The sequence below is a fragment of the Melanotaenia boesemani genome, chromosome 15 (assembly GCF_017639745.1).
Source record: "Melanotaenia boesemani isolate fMelBoe1 chromosome 15, fMelBoe1.pri, whole genome shotgun sequence".
In the NCBI taxonomy this organism is placed as follows: Eukaryota; Metazoa; Chordata; class Actinopteri; order Atheriniformes; family Melanotaeniidae; genus Melanotaenia; species Melanotaenia boesemani.
Window position 1 is genome coordinate 29,277,658 of NC_055696.1, and position 26,377 is coordinate 29,304,034.

Consider the following 26,377-nt stretch of genomic DNA (forward strand, 5'->3'; position numbering starts at 1 on the left):
TGTTAGAAAGACCAACTTCACAGCAGAAATAAACATGTTTAAAGCCTGGTACAAAAATCATTTTAGGATTAATAGGTCAAGTTTACCTTCATGACAAATGTGAGGGGGGTGAATTTTTTTCTAACTCATCCATTTTGATGTTATTAAATCTTGAAATTCGTCATAATTAGGGGCGTCTTCTTTTGATTGACAGGCATCCAAAATCCTCAGCAAGAAGGAAGAGTCCAGCACAACCTGGTTTTTAGCTGGCTAACAGCGTACCTTAGCTTTAGCCCACCTACCTCCTTTAGCCGGTGAGCTCCTGTTGCTCGGAGTTAGCTCGGTTAGCTCTTAGCTACAGGCAGCTCAGAGTTTGATGGATGTCAATCATCCACCCCCACCTTCACAGTCCCCCTCTCAGCTCCACCTCTTTGCCCATTTTTGGATTTTCCAGGACTAACTACACGCGTGAAGCTACTGGCGAGGGTGGAAACACCCAATGAGCTTCACTTTTGCTCTTCAGAAACCTACTGGTGACGTAATGGAGGCTCCGGCCATCTTTTATATACGGTCTATGATCTGGCATTTTTCAATTTCGGCAGTGGGTGGAGTTATGCAGAAAGTAGGGGGTGGAGTTACACTGTAAGTAGTGCAGTGAACAGGTAAAACAATGTAGCAATTAGGAAGACCCAGGTGGGCTGAATCAAACAGGGCAGAGGAGGAACCATGACAGTTTTCTAGCCAGTTTGTAATTTGTCCTGGAAACTATCGAATAGACTGATCATCTAACTCTCAAGATTACTTTAGGATGATCAATTTATTAGGTCTACTGTGTATTTTATAGCCCTCTAATCATCAGCGGCTCCTGCTCCATACATAAAGCAATTTTTTTATTAAGTGACTAATAAATAGACCAGAGGTCTGCAACCTGGGGCTCTCTGGACCTTCAACAATGGTAAAACTGCTAAAGAACTAACTAATGTTTTTAAAAGTAATAACAAATGCAGCTTTTTAGCTAATTTTATTGTTTTTCATCAATAATTGCAGTGAATTTCCACAACATAATGAAACTAAAAGTAATATTTTCTCTAGTATTCTTGTCATTAGGTTGGAACTATAGATTTTTTAACATAATTTTCACAAATATTTAGAAGAAAGCCTGTCTCTTTTGCAAAAGTTTGATGTTTTTCTTCATTTTTAAACCTAAAAAGAGAAATAAAAATGTGTTTTTTCAAAAATGACAACAAATCATTTATCAAAAATTAGAAGTTGTCTTTTTTCTAAATCTTTGTAACATTTGCGGCTCTAAATGAGTTTTATTTGGGGGAAAATGGCAGTTTGGATTGTAAAGGTTGCAGATCTCTGGTATCTGCTTAGCTTGTGACTGTTGCATCATCTTAGGGATCAGGCACCTCCATTATAACATAGTTGGGCAAACTAGGGCCTCACAAAAAGGATCTTACATGGCCCCCACTTTGCTAGAAACGGCCCTGACTGTGTCTTTCACGCACACACACACGCGCACAGGGCGGCGGTATCTTTTCCTTCTTCTCATCAACGCGCCTCTGGTTCTTTGAATCAGCCCAGTTTATCGTTTTATTCTGAACCAGGAGTTGGACAGAAATTTGCAGGGATCCAGACAGATGGACGGACCCAGTTAAAGCATCACGAAGTGGACGTGGCGATCCCCCCCCACTCCCCCACCGAACTTTATTCAGCAGCTTTGCGCAAAAGTGCCGCAGTTGGACAGATTTTTAAAGGTTAGTTGGAGGTTACTGCTGCCAGAAAGATATGATGTGGATCATATTAAAAGTCTGGTATTCACACGTGTAGTCTGCTGCCAGTTTTTACGGATTACTTAGATTTTTTTTCTTTTTTTTTGTTTGTTTGTTTTTTGTTTTTGTTTTTGTTTTTGTTTTTTTACCTCCCGGATCAACTTTAGCTATTTGTTTTTATTTTGGGGAAAATTAAAGACTCGGATATATTCTAGATCTTTAACTTTAGTGTAAAACAGATTTCCAGAGATGAAGGAAAAGTGTAAGAACGCGGCTAAAACGAGGAGGGAGAAGGAGAACGGAGAGTTTTACGAGCTGGCCAAGCTGCTGCCTCTGCCGGCGGCCATCACCTCCCAGTTGGACAAAGCCTCCATCATCCGGCTGACCAGCAGCTACCTGAAGATGAGGGCCATCTTTCCTCAAGGTAGGACCCCAAAATAAATAAATAAAATAATAAAACGCTTTTGACGGACAAAGGTCCGCACAAAAACCTGCTGTGGACAGAAAAGGTTCATCTTACGGAACAGGAGCGCAAACAAACGGAACAGACCGGAATCAGCCGACCCTGGAAAATCATCTACAGAAAAATGTTTTTTGATCAGAAAAAAGCCTGTCTGAAACACACGAAAAAACTGACAGATTAAAGGTTTTTAATATTTAGGAAAAACAAAATCTGTGCTTCTGCGGCAGAGGACAAGAAATAAACCCAATTATGTGGAGTTAAAACAATTGTTATTAAAATGATCAAATATTTTCTAAGAAGGCCTATCTAAATGACAACAAAAAAGAAGAAAAATCTGGGGAGTATTTGTCATTTTTAATAAATGAATTAAAATTGACATTTACGATTTACGACAGAATTATTTACGAGTAAAAGAAAGAGACGCATGTTACAAAAATTTTATTAGGTAAATCTTGCAGAACACTTTTCTTGTCATGTCTTAAAATAATTTTTAATGCAAAGAAAACATGTATGAACTGTTTAGATATGACACAACCTGCTAAATTATTATTATTATTATTAGTAGTAGTAGTAGTAGCAGTAGTAGTACTTTTATCGTTAATATTATTGTAGCAGTGACGTAGTGAATTTAAGGTTATTATCGATCCTGTTTTAGTTTGTTTCTCTTCATTATTTCTCTACAAATAGATCAAGTGTTTTTTTTTTTTTTTTTTTGTTTTTTTTTATATATATCTAGTCCATGTCCAGTTTTCAGAGTAAAGCCTCAATCAGTGTGTGTGTGTGTGTGTGTGTGTGTGTGTGTGTGTGTGTGTGTGTGTGTGTGTGTGTGTATACCATGCTGCGGAGAAAATCAAGAGCAATTTCACCGTTGTTATTAATATAAACAAAGCGCAATTATTATTATTATTATTATTGTTATTATTATTATTATTGTTATTATTATTATTATTATTATTATTGTTATTATTATTATTATTGTTATTATTATTATTATTATTATTATTATTATTATTATTATTATCATTATTATTATTATTATTAGATGTGGTAGATCTGAGCCGCTCAGGTGAACATTCCTAATGATTTCCTTCAACACAAACTGCTGTTTTACTGAAGAAGCTGAGTCATTAAAACGTCTGTTTTCATTCCATTTGACAGGAAACTGAAACGTTTCTGACAGTTTTCATTTATCTGCAGCTCATCAGAGATTCATCTCAGTTTTAACTTTAGATTAATTAGAGATAAACAATCATTTTCCCAACGGGATCAGGAATATCAGGAATCTTCTTGCTGAGCTGCAGTTTCTACGCAAAATCACAGGAAATGGTAGAATTTATATTTTAATAAAAATTTTATGAAAAAGAAAAATATGTTTTGTGAAAGAAAAAAGGGCTACTCAGCTTTTTCTTTTGGTTTTATTAGATTTTTATTGTTTATTTAACTTTATTTGGATACAAACTGAGGTAAAAGCCTTTTTCCAAATTAAGAAACAAGATTGAAATAATACACTGTTGACTCATTTATTATTTTCCAGATTATGTTTGTCCTTACTTCCAGGGAGCCTTTATGAGACCTCGTGGATAGCAGATAAAAACCGTTAGCCCTCCAGCTAATTCTGGTACAGTTACAGATGTGTTCATTTTCCAATAAGCTCTGTTCCTGACAAATAAACAAGTAAATAAAAAGGTTTTAAATAAAGAATCTGAAATGCTCTGAGTGAAAGTCAACATTTTAAATATTTTATTTATCCAAAAGTAACATATTCACATTTTATTTAAATGACTGGACATTTTTTTAACCGCTCATATTACTGCAGCTGATGAAAGGACGTCTCGCTGCAGCTTTTCTGTAAGCAGTTTACAACACTGAGGTTAATGTGAGTGATGGTGGGTTTCTCTTCCTGTGTCATCCTCAACACTCATGGTTCACACTGTAACAGAAAATTTCAACAACATGCATGTAAACATGACACAAGAAGTAAAGCACATAACTAATTATTTATACGGTAGCACTTGAAAAAGGTCATTTCCTGTTCAATATGAATTTCCCACAAATCTTATGGTCTTTGCACAACTTGAATCTTTAAATCTGACTTTCCACTAAATCGAGTGATTTAGATTATTTATTTGAAAGAAAGAAAATTATTTGAGTCGTCTGACTGTTGACTTGAATAATAAATAAACTGATTTGGAGTTAATTGAGTGAAGTGTGCGGTGGTGTGGTGGTTAGCACTGCAGCCTCACAGCAAGAAGGTCGCTGGTTCGAGCTTCGGCTGGGGGGGTAGTCTTTCTGTGTGGAGGTTGCATGTTCTCCCTGTGTATGCGTGCTCTCTACCAGTACTCCGGCTTCCTCCAAAGACTTGCATGTTAATTGGTTGCTCTAAATTCTCCTTGGAACCTGTTAAATGCTGGGTTAAGCTCCAGCTTCCCTGTGACCCTTAATGGACAAAGCGGTACAGATAATGAATGAACAAACGTTTTTGTCACCAACAAAAGAAATAAAGTGGTAGAAGTGTTTTTAAGATCAACTACAGCCCAAATATTCAAGCCTATGAACTTAGAAAAGAAACATTAAGCTAAAATATTACACAACAGCAAGGAAAACTAGTTTAATAAAGTGGTTACCACAGAGTTAACTTTTACTAAATTATGTGAGTTCAATCTATTTTTCAGCCTGACCAAGTCAGAAAAGCTTTATTCCTCCGTCCTGACGATAGTCCAAAGATTATAGCTGCACTTCTTCTGGGAAAGAGAATTCAGTTTCTAATATTCCATCTTTATAAAAACTATATAATTTCCAGGTAACAGAGCTGATGGTGATCAATAAACAGTGTTGGCTGTTGTATATGGATGGATTTTTACCTGATCAGCAGTAATCCTGGATACATGCTGGTCTTTCCTCTGGAACCGAGCGGTCCAGCTCTCCACCAATGTTCTGTTCATTCAGTGGGTGGCGGTGATGGAGAGGACCATGTCGACCTGGACATCTCACACTTTCAGAATCTACACTGTGATATAGAAACACACACACACACACACACACACACACACACACACACACACACACACACACACACACACACACACATATATATATATATATATATATATATATATATATATATATATAAAGAAAAGCAATAGTATATTTATATCTTCAGCATTATAACCTGGTTCCATTTTATATTATAATGATTTCATATGAATGTCTAGAAGTGTAAACCACAGGTTGGATGATATGGAGAGTAATAAAAGACTATATCACAGCTGATTAAACACAATTACTTCCATTCAGATAATCACAAAAAACAAGAAAAAAACAAAAAGAAAATAAAAATGATATCATTTTAAATTAAATGAAAAACAGTCTGATCTCAGCAAAAACAAACTGAACCACATTCTGGATGCTGAGCATTAAAATGTTGACATTATGGAAAATAAATTTGTAGACATTAAAGCCTTTATTGTCATTGCATGATGGTGCAGATCACTGAATTGGGAGCGCTGCTCCAACTGGAGCATGACACAAAACAAATTAAAGAATAAAAACTAGGGCAAGAAAATGTCAGCATAAATACATAGAGTATTAAATCTAAAACGCAGGACATGTAGTAGAAGCATATTGGTTTCTTTACAACACAGTCCCTGTTGATGGTTAGTGGGCTGGGTCCATGCTGCCTTTGCAGATGTCCAGGATGAGTTCTTTTGTTTTTGTGGTGTTCAGTGAGAGGTTGTTCCTGTAGACAGACTCATCTCCCCCTGAGATGAACCCAGGCGTGGTGGTATCATCTGCAAACCTGATGATGGTGCTGGAGGGTGGGTTGGTGTATAAGAGCGGGCTTGGTACACAGAGCCATGCTGAGTGTGATGGTGGGGGGGAGACTGTGGCCGAGTCGGACAGCTTGTGGGCGATTTGTCAGGAAGTCGGATATATCTGCAGATGGAGGGTAGAGTCCAAGGTGGGAGAGCCTGACAGCCTGAATGTCCGGGATTATTGTGTTAAATGCTGAGCTATAGTCAGTAAATAGCATCCTCACATAATTTCCTTGGAGTTCCAGGTAGCTCAGCGGTGGAGCGGTTGGCTCTATAGGTGAGCTGGTGGGGGTCAGATTATTTGTCCCAGAACAAATAATTTTACTACTTAGTTATAATAACCTGGTTACTACAGTCTGACTTTAGTTACTTTGTTAGAAAAAAGAAAATGGAAAAGGGATTTTAAATGTTTTCTCTGAAGAATGTCTGACAGATTACTGAGAACATGACTGATCCACATTATCCGTTTAGACTGATTAATTGGTTTAAATCTATATATTTTTACACCCTTTTTAATTACATTTACAATTCTGAGGATTGATAAGGTATTCTATTCCTTTTTATTTCCACATAGTTATTATTTGTGCAGATATTGATTATATTATGGATATAATTGATGCTTATTGTCGCAGATTTGCTACAAACTGCTTCTAGCCTTTAAAAAACCTTTTTACTTAATTTATTTTATTAATATATCTGTTATATGCTATTATTTATCTATTTGTTTTATATTATTTATGTTATATTTATTTTGTATTCATTTATTGTTATTCATTTATTCAACATATTTTTTTTATTTAATCCTTTTGTTATTTTGTCCTTTTTATTGTATTTATTTTATTTTTATATGATTGTAAGTAAGTGTGGGGATTGAAGGGTTAAATGTCTGCATTCTTGTTGTGAGCTTCCAGCTGATGGTGGTGATTGAACTGATGAGCCGTCTTGTTGTGTCTGCAGGTCTGGGAGAAAGATGGGGTCAGTTGACAAGGTTCAGTCCTCTGGACAGCCTGGCTAAAGATCTGGGTTCCCACCTCCTACAGGTCTGTACACTGCAGTGTGTTCACATTCTCTCTTCTCGCTTTAGTATGATGTGTTGAACCTTATACAGGACTTTTAGGAATTTTGTTTCTCATTCACGTGTTCATACAGTAGCCTACTTATTATTTTATATATGCACCAACTAACCAAACCAGCTCATCTTCAGGGAGCTGAGACAGTCGTCCTGGCCTCGGTTAGACAGTTTTCCACAGGATGTGAAGTTTGGTTGTGGACACACTGAAACTTATCCCTCCTCTCTCTGTGATTTGTTGGAGATTGCTACGGTGCTACACAGTGGTGTGGTGGTTAGTACCGCGGCCTCATAGCAAGAAGAGTGTGTGTTTTCTCCCCACAGGCCAAAGACATGTTAGGTTAACTTGCCAGTCTAAATTCTTTCTAGGAGTGAGTGTGGTTGTTTGTCTGTCTGTGGTGGCCCTGCGATGGACTGGTGACCTGCCCAGGGTGTACCCTGCCTCTCGCCTGCTAATAGCTGGGATAGACTACAGCTCCCCGCAGCTTCACTGTTCGAATCTCCCCTCCAGCCACCGATCTTCTGGTTGAGAGGCTGCAGTGCTAACCACCACACCACCGTGCAGCACCAGACTCGACAGATATTTGATTATGTGGTGATTAAATGAGAAGGATGATAGATATTTAGTTGTGATCATATTAATTAATTTTTTTTATTCCAGCTGAAATTTTCCAAAATGTTGTGCAGAAAATTTCCTCTTTTTATTTACATAACTATTGTTGTAAAAAAAAACAAATCCACTAAAATAAAATGTCTATGTTCCTTGGTGGAAAAGAAAATGCTGACAAAATATTATTATTGTTCAGATTTTTTAGGAAAACCCATCCATAAAAACAATTTAAGAAGGATGTATAATTCAATGGATCCAGTTGAGTTATTTACCCCTGAAAAATATGTCTAATAGAAACTCTGATCGGTTGGTATCTAGCTGGCGATCTGAAAAGTTTGTTCAGAGCTCTGCAAGTTCATGCTAAAAAGTAATCGGATTACTCCACTGCTACCAGGGTAACATTGCAGATGCATTACTGTGTTCAACACTTATTATTGAAAACATCTGAGCCAGTCTGAGGTGAGTTAACATCAGTTATTCCTCATCCTCGAGCAGGTTAGGAAGGTTGATCTGCGATCATCTTCTCATTGCTCGATCTGATTATAATCTATGACTTCTGGGTCAGCCGGAGATGTTCCTGCTGTCTGAGGTGATACTGAGGTAGCAGAGGTTTCAGCTTACTGGTGTACATGTAGATGGGAGGACTGGAACAGAGACCGGACCAGAGCTGTACTAACTGGTGTTTACTCTTTTCCCTCAGACTTTAGATGGATTTGTTTTTGTTGTTGCTTCTGATGGAAAAATCATTTACATCTCAGAAACAGCTTCAGTCCACCTTGGCTTGTCCCAGGTAAGACCCCTGCCCTTTCTTTTCTTTAAATTTGGCCTAAATAAAATAAAAGGTTTGTTATGTTCCTGATTACAAGACGTATCAACACATATATAAACTGCAATTATGTGTGTTGCAGGTGGAGTTAACAGGGAACAGTATATTTGAGTACATCCACCCGTCAGACCATGATGAGATGACAGCAGTACTGTGTCTCCGCCAGCCCCCACGCCATCATTTCTCCCCAGGTGAACCCTCTCTGCTTTGGCTGTGACTGTTAGATAACGGACATTTATTGGTTTGATATGACCAGAAAAAGATGACATGTGGACATAAAAGTTCACAGTCGAGAACATTGTTCCATTTTACTAACATTAAATATCCATAAAATATGTTACACGATCTCCGTCGAATGACACAAATGTGCAATTAAAACTTACTTTTCTATATGCTTCATCTGCATTTTCACACTGCTTTGTACCAGAACGCAGTATCCTGGTGATAAACTGCTTTGATTTAGCATTTTTCCTGATCAAGATAATATTCTTGGATTATGGATTATGGACTAGGTAGGTGCCTTTAGATCTAAAAACCCTTTGTATGTACACTCACTGACCACCTTATTAGGTCTAACAAGGTGTTGGAAACATTCCTCAGACATTTTGCTCCATATTGACATGACAGCATCACACAGTTGCTGCAGATTTTTCGGCTGTACATCCATGATGAGAATCTCCCATTCCACCACATCCCAAAGCTGCTCTAATGGATCGAGATCTGGTGACTGTGGAGGCCGTTGGAGTCCAGTGAACTCACTGTCATGTTTACGATGATCTGAGCTTTGTGACATGGTGCATTATCCTGCTGGAAGTAGCATCAGAAGATGTTACACTGTGGTCCTAAAGGGATGGACATGGTCAGTAACAATACTCAGGTAGGCTGTGGTGGTTAAACCAGGCCATGTTGGTACTAAGGGGACCAAAGTGGACCAAGAAAATATCCCCCACACCATTACACCACCAGCAGCCTGAAGTGTTGATCCAAGGCAGGATTTCCACCACATTCTGATCCTAGCATCTGAATGTGGAGCTGAAATGGAGACTCATCAGACCAGCAACGTTTCTCCATCATCTATTGTCCAGTTCTGGTGAGTCTGTGTGAATTGTAGCTGTTCTCAGCTGACAGGAGGCACCCGCTGTGGTCTTCTGCTGCTGTAGTCCATCTGCTTCAAGGCTGGATGTGTTGTGTGTTCAGAGATGCTGTTCTGCATGCTTTGGTTGGAACCAGAGCTGATTTTACTTCCTGTTGTCTTTCTATCACCTCCAACCAGTCTGCCCATTCTCCTCTGACCTCTGACATCAAAAGGACATTCTGGACCAGACAACTGCTGCTCACTGGATATTTTCTGTTCTTTAGACCATTCGCTGTAAACCCTAGAGATGGGTGTGTGTGAAAATCCCAATAAATACTCAAACCAACAACCATGCTACGTTCAAAGTCACTTAAATCCTCTTTCTTCCTCATTCTGATGCTCAGTTTGAACTTCATCAAGTTGTCTTCACCACGTTTACATGACTAGATGAATGTAGTTGCTGCCCTGTGATTGGCTGATTAGATATTTGCTTTAACAAGCAGGTAAACTGGTGTACCTGATAAAGTGGACAGTGAGTGTATATTTTATATTATTTCATATTATCCTGGCCATTTTCTTTCATTGGGACATAAAGCACTTATTCGGGTGATTGTCCAGTTTCATGGTGGGCAGAATAGACTTCAACATTATAAATAAACTGTAAATCAGATTTTTTGCAGCATTACATGTAAAACTCTAATTTTGGATAATACAGCAAGTTGCACCTGAAAAAAGGCTAAATAAATGATTACACATTAATGAGTACATTATATTTTTCATCCATGCCCCCATCAGTCATACATTTGGAAATAATTAAAGGGATATTCCAGACATGCTACTACAGCCTGGCAGGGTGCACATCCGGCTACACTGACCTTTCAAAGCAAGATAGAATTTAGATAAACTTCACGGGGGAATCTCACAGCATTATATTGTGAATCACGTTTGTACAGCAAGTAAGTAATTACTTATTTTTGTGTGTGTGTGATCTTGGACAGAGTATGAAATTGAGCGCTCCTTCTTCTTGAGGATGAAGTGTGTTCTTGCCAAAAGAAATGCAGGATTGACATGTGGAGGATATAAGGTATGTACAGCCACTTTCACTGCTTGCAATCTGTGAGTCTGAATTATTTTCACACAACCATGAGGTTATACATCAAAGTAAACCTAATCAATACTTTTAAGCAGGGTTCAAATTACAGGGCAGCTAAGGGGAGCTTAGCTCCCCTGAAAGGTAGAGGAGCTCCCCTAAAGACATTAAGCTAATACTTTAAGTGGGAGCCCTAAATGTAGTCCACTTTGAGATTACATTTAATTTTTCAATAGGGTTCCTGATGTTTCTTGAAAAGAACAGCATCAACGTTCTGTTTATTCATCTATTTAATTTCATAAATTAAAATGAAACTGTTATAATCAGCTCCAGCCTCCAGTACAAAAATATGGAGCCATCCGATGCACTACATCACATATAAGGACAATATACGGGAAAATCCGCACTGCATCCCTGATGGATCCCTTTTAGATCTCCCCGGAACCGGACCGTATAGAATCCTTAAAAATCACAAAATCCGGATACCATCCGCGAGGTATCCAGAAGATGTGGGTGTACTTGATGCCCCACAGATCCTACTTTAGATCTCTCTTTGGCGAATCATGCTCACAGATCACGGGAAATACATCGAACATACATGACGGATGCCGGTCGGATATTTGCGGCTTTTTCATTGATGCAAACGTGGGAACCCGATGGCTGAGTTATCTTAATTAATAATATAGTTTAGTATGTAGCCCTTTCTGTAAAAGGTCTAACCTAGTTCTTATCTTCTAAGATATTTTCATTTTAAAATCACCCGGTCAGTTTCCAACATTACAATCATAGTTAAAATGTGAGCCTTTCATTTTGGTTTCTGCACCATCATCATGTTGTACACAGCTGGACCAAATTACACATTAAAATTTCAATAAGCATTTATGAAATGAATTATTGTCAGATTAAACTGTGTAAAATATCAGTTTATAGTCTAATAAATCAGGTGTAATAAAAATATATCAGACATTAAAAACAGACCAATCTTTTTGTTTTTTTTCTAAAGTGTAAAGTTTAATTTCAAACAAATTAAAGGATGCTCTTGGATGCCTCTTGGAGGCTGCCTCTGTACACGCCACTGGGCCCTCTGCGATACACCATCCTGCTGGACATCTTTTGTACCTCGACAAGTTGGCACTGACACCTTTCTGAAATGTCAGTGACTTTTATTGCGCTCCATTCAGGTGGATACACTTTCCATACGTCTTTGTCTTCTCTGTCTGTCTCCTCGTCGCTCATCATGCATGCAGGCACCCGTTCCAGGTATCTGTACTCCTCATCGGTTAACATAGAGCGAGCAGATCTGCACAAATTTAAAAGCTTAAACACAAAACATTAGATATTACTCTCGATGGTGAAGGACATTTATAGGTCAATGAGAACATTTTAAAATGTATACATTAAAAAAAATAACACATTAAAACATTTTTTACTGCCTCCGCCAGAAACTTCACCTTTATGCACAGTTTATATAACACATTTCAGTTATTGTATCCAGAGATAAAACTGCTGACTACAACACTAATATGACACAAAAGCAAATCAGAAATCTGTTGCATTTTAAGGATCCTAAAAAAAACAAATAAAAAAAAAACAAAAAACAAACCATGAGTGATTGAATTTACCCCATGCCTTCGGTTGTTCAGAGCTTTCGCCCTCCGATCCTCTTCCATTTTGTTGTCTTCTGGCAACTTTGAATCCGTTTTTATTTTCTCAAATTATCTGTTGCTCCTAAAAGTGACACATCAGTATGTAAGAGACTTTTCAAACCAATTGTCATACTTGCTTTGGAGAGATAAATATTCTTTTTATAAGTAACTGTGAGCCAATTTTAAAGTCGTAGCTTCTTATCAAAGTGGCGTCAGATTCCTCTTCATCTGCAGTTGTCTGCAAGACTGAATTTGTAACAGCAGAGTTTTCCTCAGACGTGAACCTACAGATTACATTTCAGAAATCAGAGCAACATGAAACATGACTTATACAAAAGCTGCTCTGAAAAATTGTTGGGGACTATTTAAAAAAAGTTGCATTCTATTTTTTTGGGTCTGAGTCAATTTAAGGACTAAAGCTTCATTAGAAAATGATCTGTGATCTGATGAAATAACCAATGAAGGTGATGCTGCTGTACCCTCTGCGTAGAAAATATATCAGTCTTGTAATCAGTTATTTGTAATGTCTTACCTCTCATTTCCCCTGTATTTGTGTCCATCCTCCAGACTCCTGTGGATCCTTTTTATCTCACGCTGAAACAGCCAATATCACAGAGAAAAGTTAGATCACGAAAGAGAATAATATTTTTGAAACTTTTGAAACACGTCATTAAAGTGTTTTATAATGTTTTTCTAAATATGTTGATTTTATTTGCATCTCTGTGGTTGTGGACATATTTTTTCTAAGGCAGTGTTTCCATAAATCTAATCTTACTTAAATAAAATAGGGACAATGTGTGGATTTTAATCACAATGGCTCTGAATGTTCAAAGCCTTGGGAGGCCCCCTGTTTGTATCCCAGGTTGTAACAGTAGTAACCGTGTATGAAGATGCATAGTTAGATCTGTTTTGTTCAAATCTATGAGTACAACAAAAAAGCTTGGCGAACAGCTTACAGATCGGGCTTTAGGAAGATGCTGTGGAGTTTGTGGTTTCACAGCTGCTGCTGTTACTGCTCCCGCAGCCAGTTGGCCTCTAATGTTCTCCACAGATTCCGTCGGTTCACCCAGTTTCTCCATCATCTTGTCCTTATTCTGGTGTACACTGGACGGTGCCCTGAAACATTTTCAATTGTGTTTTTTCTTGTGTACCTTGTGTACACAAAATTGTGTACCTTTGTATCGGTTCTGAGTCTGAAGTTCTAGTATCATGACAATACTTGTGGATAGGCAGAGTGCAGAGGAAAAAATACCCACATTAGTACCAACCTTTGATGCTACTGTATTGATTGTCACATTGATAAGCTGTAGTACTGGGTTGGTGTATCAGGATCTACTTTTCCTCATATTTATCTGGATTATTGTTTTCTGCTGCTAAACTCAGTGCCTCTTTCTCGCTGACCTATGCTGTGTCACGAGACTCTGGTTTGGGACCTTTACTATTTCTTTCATATCAGCTTCCTCTTCTGCATATTTTGAGCTCTTTTAATAACATTTCTTATCACTACTATGCTGATGATATTCAGTTTTATATTTCCTTTAAACCCTATCATGGTGTTAAGGTTCAGATCTTGGTCAGGTGCTTAGATTATGATAGAAGTTGGATTGCTGACACTTTTCTTCAATGTAATGATGAGAAAACTGAACTGGTTCCTCATCCTCTACTGAGTACATTTCAAGATTTTTGGTTTTAATAGAGCTTTACATGGTGAAGCACCAACTTTTATTATAGAAAGTCTGCAGCCTTGCCGGTCTCTGAGGTCATGTGATCAGGGACTCTTTTGAATCTGCTGGTTGTGCAGGACTCACGGTTAGAGCCCAAAGGTAACAGAGCCTTTACAATAGTTGCTCCTTCTCTCTGGACCTCCCTCTGAGCCTGAGGTCCATGGACTTGATGATTGCTTTTAAAAAAAAAGCTGAAAACATCTTTTTAAACTTGCTTTTTTGTGCTTTTATATTTTCATGTTTTTCTTTGAGAAGCGCTTTGTGATTTTTATCTTGAAAGGTGCTATATAAATTACTTTTACTTATTACGAACTTAGAGATGGCACGCACGCATACACATACGCACACACACACACACACACATACACACACACACACACACACACACACACACACACACACACACACACACACACACACACACACACACACACACACACACACTCATTAGTATTCCTGAGCTGACCACACAAAGACTAAATGGATTACAGAGAAAGTCATTTCATCACAGGATGACGAGACTTAAAAAAATAAAAATCCTTCATTTAAAAGCTGCATTGTGTGTTTACTTGTGTTGATGATCTGAAACATTTAAGTGTGACAAACATGCAAAAAATAAGAAATCAGGGAAAACACTTTTTTCACACCGCTGTACGTGGCTGTGGGAGCAGAACCTTCGTACTCCAGGTCTTCAGTCTGACGAGGTGAGATGTTGTTGGTCTGTCAGGATTCAGTTAGAAAACATCACCTTGTTGCAGCAGCTAAATTTTCAATATAAAATCCATGAAAATGATTTTCAAGAATCAGGTTGTACTTTGAAAGAGAGGTACGTTCAGCTTTGGGATGAATTGAAACAGTCGTATGGAAACTGTGTGTGGTCATTCATGTTTTGGTTGGAGTGACTGTATTTTTCTTGTGTTTGATGGGAGTTGTTTCTTATTGTTATTCCCCAGGTGATCCACTGCAGCGGCTATCTGAAACTGCGTCATTACCTTATGGACATGACAGTTAATGAATCCTGTTATCAGACAGTGGGTCTGGTAGCTGTCGGACACTCTTTGCCCCCCAGTGGGATCACGGAGATCAAACTCCACAGCAACATGTTCATGTTTCGGGCCAGTCTGGATTTAAAACTCATCTTTTTAGACATAAGGTAGGAGATGTTTAACTGAGTGGATGAATATGACCACAGAACAGTTTTTCACTTTGCCTCAGACCATTTCAAATGTGCTTCGGTCTATTGAAGGTGGCAGTGATTTACATATGACCTCTTCTTTTCATGATGGAGCTTTAACCTGCATTTGTGGATTTCAGGGTGAACTGTGTTAACAGACAGTGATTTCTGGAAGTTTTCCTGAGCCCATGCAGTGATTTTCAGTAGAGAATCATGTCTGGTTTTATTGCAGTGCTGCCTGATGTCATAATGTGGCAAAATAACAGACCTAAGGATTAGACACACACCTGGTGGCCAGCAGGTACGGGGGAGCAGAGGGTGGAGGAGCTCACTGGTTCAGTTCTGTTTCCTAAGAAATCCAAAGAAGCAGCCAATCAGCAAGTGATAAAAAGGCAGACAAATGGGCAGTCAAGGCAGGTGGAGGTGGGTGGAGGTAGGTCTGGCCAGAAATTCCAAGGCAACACAGTGGAAACTCCAGCAGGCTTGGTTTGACGGGAGCAGTCCCCAGGCACTGGAGAAGAGATGATGATCTGGCAGGAAACTGCTGCAGCCTGCAGCTAGATAAACCTGGCGAGCTCAAAGGTGGTGACTAAAGCAGACTGAGGCACCGCCTACTGTAGAACCAAACAGGACAGCCAGCTCAACAGTCCACCTGCTGCTGACAGCAAACAAAGTTCATAAAGATTCCCAGCCCAGCCAACTGCCACACGACAGAGGACCCAGTTTGTCTCAGACTGGGAACCTCTGTCTAATTGGAATAAAGTATGGGTTGATGAGATTGCATTCTGGTTTTATTTACATTTTACAGAGAGTCCTGACTGTTTTGGAATGTGGGCTGTATTTATGATAGAAAATGTTCTAAACTTGTTTTGGTGTTGACATCATAGGTTTCAGGGCCGATTGAGTTGTTGGCCCAAATTTTTACAAGAAAGGAAAAGAGTGTGATAGAATTATAGTATTCACATTTACAGGCAAACATTGTCAATTTAATTGGGAATTCAAAACAACACTTAGATATTTAGAACACACTATTTACATGCCAGTTGAAGCAGTTTTACATCAGCTTTGAGCCAGAAAATTATTCTTAAGCCGTTGTGAAACTTCAAAAGTCCTGTGAATATAATGACGGATAACCTGTGTTCAGACACTGATAAACATGTCATCATGCTGCTTAGATACAGACACTGGTAGGTTTCACTCAGTGCTGCTGCAGAAAATAACTGGTGTTGTCTTTTCTGTGTGATGGAGCCAGGGTGGCCGAGCTGACAGGATATGAGCCTCAGGACCTGATCGAGAAGACTCTCTACCACCATGTTCACACATGTGACATTTTCCATCTTCGATATTCTCACCATTTATGTAAGTAATAAGTTAAAACTTCTGTAATGACTATCAGCTTCTCTTGTGGTTGTGGAAGAATTTTGCTCCACTCCTCTTTCCCTCATTGCTTCAGTTCATTAAAGGGTTTGCAGCATTGGTTTCTGCAGCTCTCTGAAGGTCTCACCACAGCATTTCAGTCGGGTTGAGGTCTGGACTTTATTCAAATCAACACGGTGATTCTTTTCTTTTTCAGCAATTTCATTGCAGATCTGCTGGGATCATTGTCCTGTGCATGAAACAGTTTCAGCCAAGCTTTAGCTGTCAGGCAGATGGACTCACATCTGACTCTATGATACTTTGGGATCCAGAAGAGTTCATGGTCCACTCAATGACCACCAGATCATTATCCCCATTATCTACTGTGCTGACAGCTGCTATGAGGTGTTCGCGCTGATAAGCTGTCCATTCTGACCATTCTGGTCTGTCTTGTGGTTTGTTCAGATGCAGCTTTTCCAACCTGCCATTTACTTTTAGGAGAGAAGAGATTTTCTCCTGTAACCCTTCCAAACAAGCCATACTGGTTCAGTCTTTATCTAACTCAGGGGTGTCAAACTCAAACACACAGTGGGCCAAAATGAAAAAAATGGAACAAGTTGAGGGCTGGACTGGTTCAATGTTCAATAAAAACGTTTTTAAAATGACCTTATTGAACCTCGAACTAACAGAGCCTATTAGCTAATGCCTATAAAATACCATTAATCATTAAATTATCTATCTATCTATCTATCTATCTATCTATCTATCTATCTATCTATCTATCTATCTATCTATCTATCTATCTATCTATCTATCTATCTATCTATCTATCTATCTATCTATCTATCTATCTAATTTAATACGGCGTCCAACTGGTGATACACAATATCATGCCACATCATAAACTCCGGTTCACATTCAACATTTTTCTCATCTACAGTTTGCCTTAAAAACTCTGGCGCCTAAAGGGTTAATAACTCTTCTACCTTTTGGAGCCTTTGTTTCCTGCCCAGATGCTTTTATCTCTCGTGGTTCTTTAAATCAAAGTATTTTCTAACATTGTATTCTTTTATTACAGCCTCACTGTCTCCACACAGAAGACACAGCTTTGTCCTTTACATCCGCAAACATATTCTCTGTGTTTCTAAGCTCTCTTATTATTTGGCTGTTTTTTGGGGAGAGGGGTTATTTACAAAGGTATGCATCTCAGTCAGGCTGCTAGAGAACGAGTAAGGTAAGGTTTGAGTAAGGTACGCGCCTGAGGCCTGTGATTGATGCGGCAACAGTCTGGCAGTGCACTGTGGGCCTTGTAGTATTATGGTGGTGCGTGCACCCTCTCAGAGGGCCAGCTCTCATTGGGATTAGATATGATCATCCGGGCCAAAAATAATTAATTCAAAGGCCAGATGTGGCCCACAGGCCTTGAGTTTGAGACATCCAGTCTAACTGGACTGTCTTAAACTTTAACATTTATCATGCTAACTGAGGCCTGGAGAGTCTGAGATGTAGATTGTGTTTTTTCCACGGTCTGACCTTGGTCTGAACTTGCTGGGTTGTCCACTCCTGGGAAGATTATCATCTGTCTGGAATGTTTTCCACGTGTGCATACTTTTTCTCTCTGTAGAATGATGGACTCCAGATAGTTTGGAAATGACCTGATACACCTCTGATGGACCACAACAGTTGCTTCTCTAAGATCATTGCTGATGTCTTTCATCCTTGTCAACGTGTGAACCCACGCGAATGCTGCAGTAGGAGCTCAGTGATGTTCAGTTAATCAGAGTATTGATCAGCAGCTCCTGGCTGCTACTGACCTCTGAATTCCTTTGGAAGCAGTGAAGATTAGTAGAGCAGATAACTGCAAATTTCAGGAGAATCGTTCATTTTTGGAAACAAGGACCAAAATTAGCACATATGTTCTTTGGGGTTTGCTTTGTTAAAAACCCGTTAGCCACCTAAAAATTCAAGATGGCAATGATTTTTCAAGGTGCCGACCATTGAGATACAGAAATATCATGTTTTGCAATAGAATCACAAAGACTTGTCCTATTTGAATGATCTTGGTGTCAAATCATACATTTTTGACTATGTAGAATCCAAACGATTGGGGCCATAGACTTACTCCCAGGGTACCTTGTACCATATATCAGTCACAGAATCATAAAAAGTGTGGACATTATAGGCACTATCAGTCCATTGTCAGTTGTCTTGCTGCCTGGATGAGTTAACCCACCCTACAGCACCTCTAAACCTTTTGTCTGCAGCTGCACAGTGCCATGCAGGTCAGGCCAAAGCAGTAGCATTCTGACTTGCAACCACACTTGATGAGCTGTTGGCAACTCTCTGCAATGGGTGGGAGCTCTGTCTGAATGATCTTCTTAGTGCTGATGGGTTTTCAGTCATACCGATCGCACCCCCATCTGACTTGATGACAGTATCAGCCTGCTCGTGAGCTTGGTTAATGGCTGTTAATGAAAACTGTCAACTCGATGTGTACAACAAAGTTTCCACTCTGGAACTCCTCAACCAGCTGAGGATGCTTCTCATCCAGGGTCACCATGTCTCTGTAGAGGATCGGAAGCCACTGTGCAGAGTTTACATTGTTGTTGGCAATAAAGTACAGCATAAGCTCAGCCAGTGACGACAGTACAGGAAGACGTTGGCTTCTCTGAAAGATTGGACCAATAAGAGGATCACTAGTTCCACTGACAGCACCGTATACCAGAAACAAAACTGGGGACTTCGAAGCAAGACTCCTTTTCGGGTTGTTTATCTGTCTCTTTCGAGTAGTCCGCGTTGGCTGTCCTCAGATGCTTATGCAGACTGCATGCTGTTATCTGGTGGATCTGTTGTGTCCTAATGATGCTTAAAACTGTCAGAAATTAATCTGCTGTCCCAGGAGATGCTATTCCTGCCTCCATGAGAGCTCCAATCCAACCACTGTCCTTGAGTAGAGTTCCAATGGACTTCAGTGCTGCCATCTCAAAATGCAAGCCTCCGAACATTAAGACGAACTTGTCCTCACCGTAGATTTCAGGCCAGTGCCGCTGGACCTGCTTGGCTGTTGGCTGGTCAGCAGCAATGACTGGAACCTGACTGGGGTTCAGAAATGCCACTATCTCCATGATCTTGTCCATCACATGTTTGACCGTAGCAACCGAGTAGGCCAGATCTAGCATCAGAGGCTAAAGTGATGTAATGCTGACCTCAGATGGCTTTCCTCTCTTCTGTGGAGCATGGGGGGCTGACCAAGTCACATCCACAGGCTCATCTGTCACGCTGATCTTCTCCAGCCACTCCTGGTAAAGGAGTCTGGAAGTTCTTGAACTTTGTCTACTTTGGTTAGCTGCTGGAAAACAGACGCTGCTTCCATGGAAAGAAGTGGTTGCTGTCGTTGCAGTGGGATTGTGGTCTGTGTTGTCCATGGCTGATGTGGTGAACGGCCCTTTTCTCAGACCTGACGAACAGACTATTCCACCCCCCACGTATACTTGCTGATTGTTGCATTTCCCGGATGTGCAGATATCTCTAGCACCCTGTCATATGAAATGCTGATGTCATGCTCGTGAAGCATTTCCAGGCATCTCCATGGAAACAGGGAATGGGGTCTCACTGTCTTTGAAGTGTCTGTGAGTTGCTGCTCCTTCTTTGTTCCTTGCATGGAAATTGTACTAAAGCAGCTGAGCAATTACTAGATCTGTCTTTGATGCGCCAAACCTCAGTTAAGATTTCATGTCTGCTTGAAAAATGACCGCCATCTTGAATTTTTATATCAGAACAGCAATCCCCAAGGAGTATGTGTGCCAATTTTGGTGCTTGTTTCTGGAAATGACCGATTGTTACAGTACTCTGCTCCTCTTGATGGACTGTTTAAAACACAGATGTTAACTTTTAGTTTCTGTTCAGTAAAATATGACACAATGTGACCTGCCTGGATGTTGATCTGAGGAAATGTTTCTTCTTGTCATAAAAAGTAAATTACTTTTATTTGGAGTTTTTCATATCACCGAAACAGTCATTTGAGAGAAGAGTCTATTTGCCTCCTTTTAAAAAAACCCTCCTCAGCATTTTCCAGGTCCCGCTAGTGTATTCAGCTTTATTTATATTCTATTCTGGGTTTAACAGGAGCTGATGAGGAAAAGATAAAACTGGAGAAATATGACATCTGATGATAATTGTCATTAGAATCCTCGCTGCAACATTTTGGCCAGATGGAGAGTTTTTAGAACGTTTCTGGAAAACAACAACAATCAGGTCCAATGTGGAAGCAACAAATCCATGGACTAGTTTTTCTGCATCACTCTGAGACAGGATGTCTCTCATTTGGGGAATATTATGTAGGCTGAAGAAGGTGGTCCTAAAGAGAGATCAGACATAATTCAAAGTAGTTACAGCAATGGCAAAAACAGTGAATTCTGTGTCAGAATATGATGTTTATTACAATAACTGGCTTTGAGAAGTTTTAAATGACTATTAGACTGGATGTTTTCTCTTCTTGTTCCTATAGTACTGGTGAAGGGCCAGGTCACCACTAAGTATTACCGCATGTTGTCGAAGCACGGAGGCTGGGTGTGGGTGCAAAGCTACGCCACCATCGTACACAACAGCCGCTCTTCCAGACCTCACTGCATCGTCAGCGTGAACTACGTCCTCACGTGAGTCAGAACCTCCATCTGTAAATTTCCATGTCAAACCAGGAGTTAGTCTGATCTGGTAAAGACTGTGTCTGCCCGCATGCAGGGACATCGAGTGCAAAGAGCTGCAGCTATCTGAGGACCAGACACGAGCAGCTGCTTCCAGTCTTACGTCTTCTCAGGATGAGCAGAAACCGCTCAGAACCAAAGCAGTGAAGGTGAAGACCAGAACCCGACCAGCTCCATATCCTCAGGTGGCTTTTAATCGTTTATCAAGCTAAGAATCGATCATTTTCACTTCTTCTGATGGAAAGTCTTTTATATATATATATATATATATATATATATATATATATATATATATGTAGACTGGAGATCAGGTTGTGCTGAATGTGGAACCTGAACTGAAGGCTAGTTATTGTGGATTTAAAGGAATGTCCAAAATCTAATATTAGGATAAAATAAAATTAATTAAAAAACTGACATATAAAACTGAACAACAACAATAAAAGTGTATAACTTTTTAATTTTTATTACTTAGAATCTAAGTTGTAAATTCTAAGTAATGATAAAATAATAAAATAAAACATCAGTTTGCAATAAAATCAGATAAATTTTTACATGTTGTTCTGTTTTATGGCAGAATTGGTCTTATAATTTAAAATATTTATGATTTTATAAATTAAATATGAAGATATTTTTAAATAAGCTCGACCTATAATGTCATGAGGACTCAAACGGCACTGAATTATAGAAATGATCCATATGTTTTTTTAATGACTGACATCAAGAAACATCTTTTTTTGCTTAATAATCCCGTTTCAGTTCATTTTGTGTGTGAATGACAAGGTCATACTTGATATCTTTACGAATGTCTAATTCAGCAGCTGTTTTGTGTTTGTTGCTGGCAGCAGGAGGAGTCCAGCCTTTTCCATCCAGATCATTCCAAAGTTTCCCCTTGGAAGGGGCTGGGAAAGGACAGATCCATGCACCTGATGGCATCCTGCAGGGAAAAAAACTCCACCTTGATTCCTGAAGCAAGTCGGGTGTCCTGCAGTCCTGCTTACAGTCTGACCCTTCAATACCCCTACAGTCACCCTCATACGGATCCTCATCATCCTCATTCAGTAACGCCGTCTCAGCTGTCCCAACGGATCTTTGGCTTCCTGTACGGAAAAGGACCTGCTGGGTGGACTTCAGCATCCAACAGACGTACAGGTACGCTCTGCAGAGTCAGGAAAAGAAGCTGAAAATCAGGACTTTCTGAGATAATCAGGTCAGTTTATCACTGACCAGCCACACACTAAAATCCATCAATCTGCTGAGATCTAGAGATTTTCCAGGTGTTTCTGAAAAGGAAAGGTGAGCTGTTTCCAGCTAAGAGCGGAAACAGTGGAATAATGATAATAATAAAAAAGAAGTAGAATAAATCAGCAGAAAAAGAATAAATGTAGAAAAAAGAAGAAGTGGAAATATAAAAAGAAAGTATAACGTAAATAAAATGGATGTTTTAATTCATTTTAAATGCTGTTGGTTCACCTCAAGGTTTCAAGAACAGGAATTATATATAATATATAATTCATGTTGTTGTATCCCTTCTTTAATTCCAAACATAGTTTAATTTATTTTATAACACAGCTGTTGCAGCCAAAGCAGGAGACTGAGAGAAAAAAATAAAAACGATGAGACCACTACGTGAACTTATAAATCAATAAGCTGATGTGTTTTAAGTGTGAGCAGATCAACCTGCTACAGATTTCTGATAATCAAAGTCATTAAATAAATTTTCTGCGGTTAGATTCTGAAATGATTTCCAGAAACAACAGAAAAAAAGATTCAAGATGGTTTTTAATGTTTTTTTTTTTGTCAGTCAGACTCTCAAATTATTAATAAAAATGGGATTTAATTAGTTTTTAAAAGCCTTCGTAGTGTATGTGGATATTAATATGAGTGTACAGACAAGTCTGATGGGAACCTTTAGAAATCTGTGTACATGTATGTAACGATTTGTATGCTCAGAAGCCTTTTTAAACAAGAAACTATTAGAATAATGAGGTTAAAAGTAAAAAAATGTGTAAAATATTTGTGCACTTTTGTAAATTGTGCATGTGTAAACTCTTTTGTGTGCATAATTTCTTGATATTGTACGTGCATTGGAACATTTGCAAATACCCAAAGTTCACAACAAAATGGTTTATACATTTTACAAACCACGTGTTACACATTCAACTACCTAAAGTTGCACACAAATTCGTTTACAGTTAACAAATCATGTATTGCATGCACATGCACACACACATACACAAACACGCACACACACAAACACAATGATACTGTTTGAATTTTCTCTCCATAAACATACATTTAAAAAAAACAATATCCCAGTTTATATAAATCATCATCAACCTGTTTTCTGCTCACTGACCACATTGTAACTAGTAAATAAGTTCATGAGTAAAACACGACTTCCTGTCACCAGTGGGCGGGGCTAATATCGACATGAAGATGTGTTTAGGATGAGACTGACATCCAACTTATTACATTGGGAAGAAACTGGTTGAATGTGGGAGTTATAAGAACTTCCTGTTTCAGGGTCGTCCAGCCATGCCCACCGATAAAAGATCAATATTTCATTAACTTGTAACACATGTTTTAAATACTGTGAGATTAATCTGGAAAAAAAGTTCAAAGTTAATACATAAAAAAATGGGGTCTTTGAACAAAAATGGCTGATATCTTGCTAGTTTTGGGCTAAAGTTCTATAAAAAATTTTCTTTAGCTTGGTATTTACTCTATGAGTACACAAGATTCACATTTTCCTAGTTGAAACAATAGATTCAAGATTCAAGATCTTTATTGTCATTATGCAAGCATAGCGAACATTTGAGGCGTCTTGGCTTAAGCACACATAAATAAGACAGCGGTAATATAACAGGCAGACTTAATGTTTATAAGATGCTCAGGTTTTATTTTACTCCAACCAAGGTTCATAGAGTGGATCTACTTCCCAATAATTTATGCTGGAAATGTCTAACTGAACCAGGAACCTTTACACATGCAATCTGGGAATGTAAATACATTTCCCATTCTGGAAAACAGTATTACATCACATTGGAAAGTGGCTGGGTATGGTGATACCCGTGTCACCAAGACTATGCTTATTGGGTGATCAGACAGTACTAATGTATTAAAACACCGAAGCACAGTGAGACAGGACGTAGTGGTCACGGCTGCCAGAGTCATCCTCAGACTGTGGAAGACCCCTTTAGCTCCAGACATTAAAAACTGGCTGGAATTTAATGCTGAAAATAGCATCATATGAACACATGCTGGCCAAGCTAAATAACATCATAGAAATGCTGGGACTGCTTTCTCTCCTGCAACACTGGGACAGTCGAATGCCATAAACAAACTGCTATTGTGTGAAACACTGGTAACGTACTTCTTTTCTTTGTTGATTGTGACTGTTTTCTGTCCCCCATGAGGAGGTTTGTAAAACCTGCAGCCCACTTTGAAACGTTTATATTATTATTATGGTATAATAAGCACTGACCTGGCTGTTTTTTATGTTTTAACTTTTGTTATTTTGTTTGTTGTAAAACAATTAAAATCTTAAATCACAAAAAAGCTTTGCTTGAATTAGAAATTATGTAAAAACAAGCCATTAAAAGTTTTGGTTTTTACATTAAAATGGACTCAAAGCTGTTATTTAAGGGTTTTAAGAGGCCCAAGAATCCTTGGATTTTACGCACTGATTTTAACCAAAGTTAACCGAGATCCTGATGGACATTACGGTTAGTGATATTTATTGATTGGCCACTCATGTCTTATCCTGGCCACCCATTAAACATTCCTGGATTCACCCGTCAGGAACGTCCAAATAGCTCTCCGGAGGTGGTGACTTTAACATGCTGGTAGAAATCAGATAAAATCTCAGTTCTGATGTAAATCTAAATAGTTTTTTCTTCTCATCAGGACCTGGACTGACAGCTGAACACAGGAACCCTGATGATTGTCCCGGTGGCAGAAATCGACCTTTTACCAGAAAGGAAGATGATCGCTACAGGCTGGTCCACGGTAAACCAGCGGATGTTTGTCAGGACACCCAACCTTCTCCCATCAAGAAAACAGCGCTGTTAATCCAGGACATGAGGCCTAAAACAGAAGCTGCTGACGGACTTCAAGGTGATCAGACCCTTGTCTGCTCCCTGTTTGGTGGTGCTGACGAAGGTGAGCAGAACGGCTCGCTGCTGAGGAGGAGGAGGAGGCTCGGTCTGATGGAGACTCCCTGCAGATATGATGATGGTCAGCAGGAACACGGGTCTGCTGAAGAGGATGGGAAAATGTTAACTGGTGTGGCAGCAGGCATGGGCACCCCACAACAAGCTCCATACACGACTTTAAACTTTCATCAGGTGTTAAGAAAACACGACTCAATGGAAATCAACCCTTTTTCTCCGCTGAGTCATTTAACAGACAGCTGCAGTTACCAAGGTAACCATCCCGGATCCAGATCATCCCCTCAGAGCCACACAGAGAGCCAACATTACAGCAGCACATCCATCATCATCACAAATGAGAGGTGACCAGAGGGTCCCTTCTTTTTGATAGATTCAACCTTACTACAGAACATCTACAACATGATCTGAAACTCTACAACTACTCTGAACCAAACTGTGTGCAAAAACAGACTTTTGTTAAATTATTTAATTATCTGACATGAAGAGACAATCTGATCTCTGATGTGAACTGTGTGCAGTTCACATGAGAACTTCTTGGAAAGACAGCCATCATCTCCACTGTGAAGCACGGTGGTGGCAGCATCATGCTGTAGGAATGTTTTCTATCAGCAAGGAATGTGAAACTGGTCAGAGCTGGGGGAACGATGGATGAAGAGAAAACCAGAGAAAATCTGGAGGAAACAATGATGAGTCTTCTGGAGATTTGAGACTGGGACTGTTTGGGTTTTGTCTTGGACTCTAAAACCTGTTGGGTTAGAATGAAACCAGTTTGACTTATTTTGCTGTCCCAGTGCTGTGTTGAATATGGACCGACCCAGTTATGGGTTATTGTGAAACTGTCGCAGTGGGTACGGGTTTGACCCACAGCATGGTCAGGTTTTCTACTAAAGGGTTCAAATCACC

At 39.3% G+C, this 26,377-nt stretch overlaps 1 protein-coding gene across 1 annotated transcript; it reads left to right on the forward strand.

The window, feature by feature from the left end:
* Nucleotides 1–1,702: 1,702 nt before the first annotated feature.
* On the forward strand, nucleotides 1,703–25,819 carry sim2 (SIM bHLH transcription factor 2). The gene is made up of 12 exons (XM_042008870.1): nucleotides 1,703–1,739; nucleotides 2,002–2,178; nucleotides 6,987–7,069; nucleotides 8,409–8,498; nucleotides 8,617–8,725; nucleotides 10,608–10,693; nucleotides 15,023–15,222; nucleotides 16,496–16,602; nucleotides 21,107–21,254; nucleotides 21,340–21,487; nucleotides 22,145–22,451; nucleotides 25,209–25,819. The coding sequence occupies exons 2-12, from the start codon at nucleotides 2,004–2,006 to the stop codon at nucleotides 25,817–25,819; spliced, it is 2,064 nt and encodes a 687-aa protein (XP_041864804.1). The 5' UTR covers nucleotides 1,703–1,739; nucleotides 2,002–2,003.
* The last annotated feature ends 558 nt before the right edge of the window (nucleotides 25,820–26,377 follow it).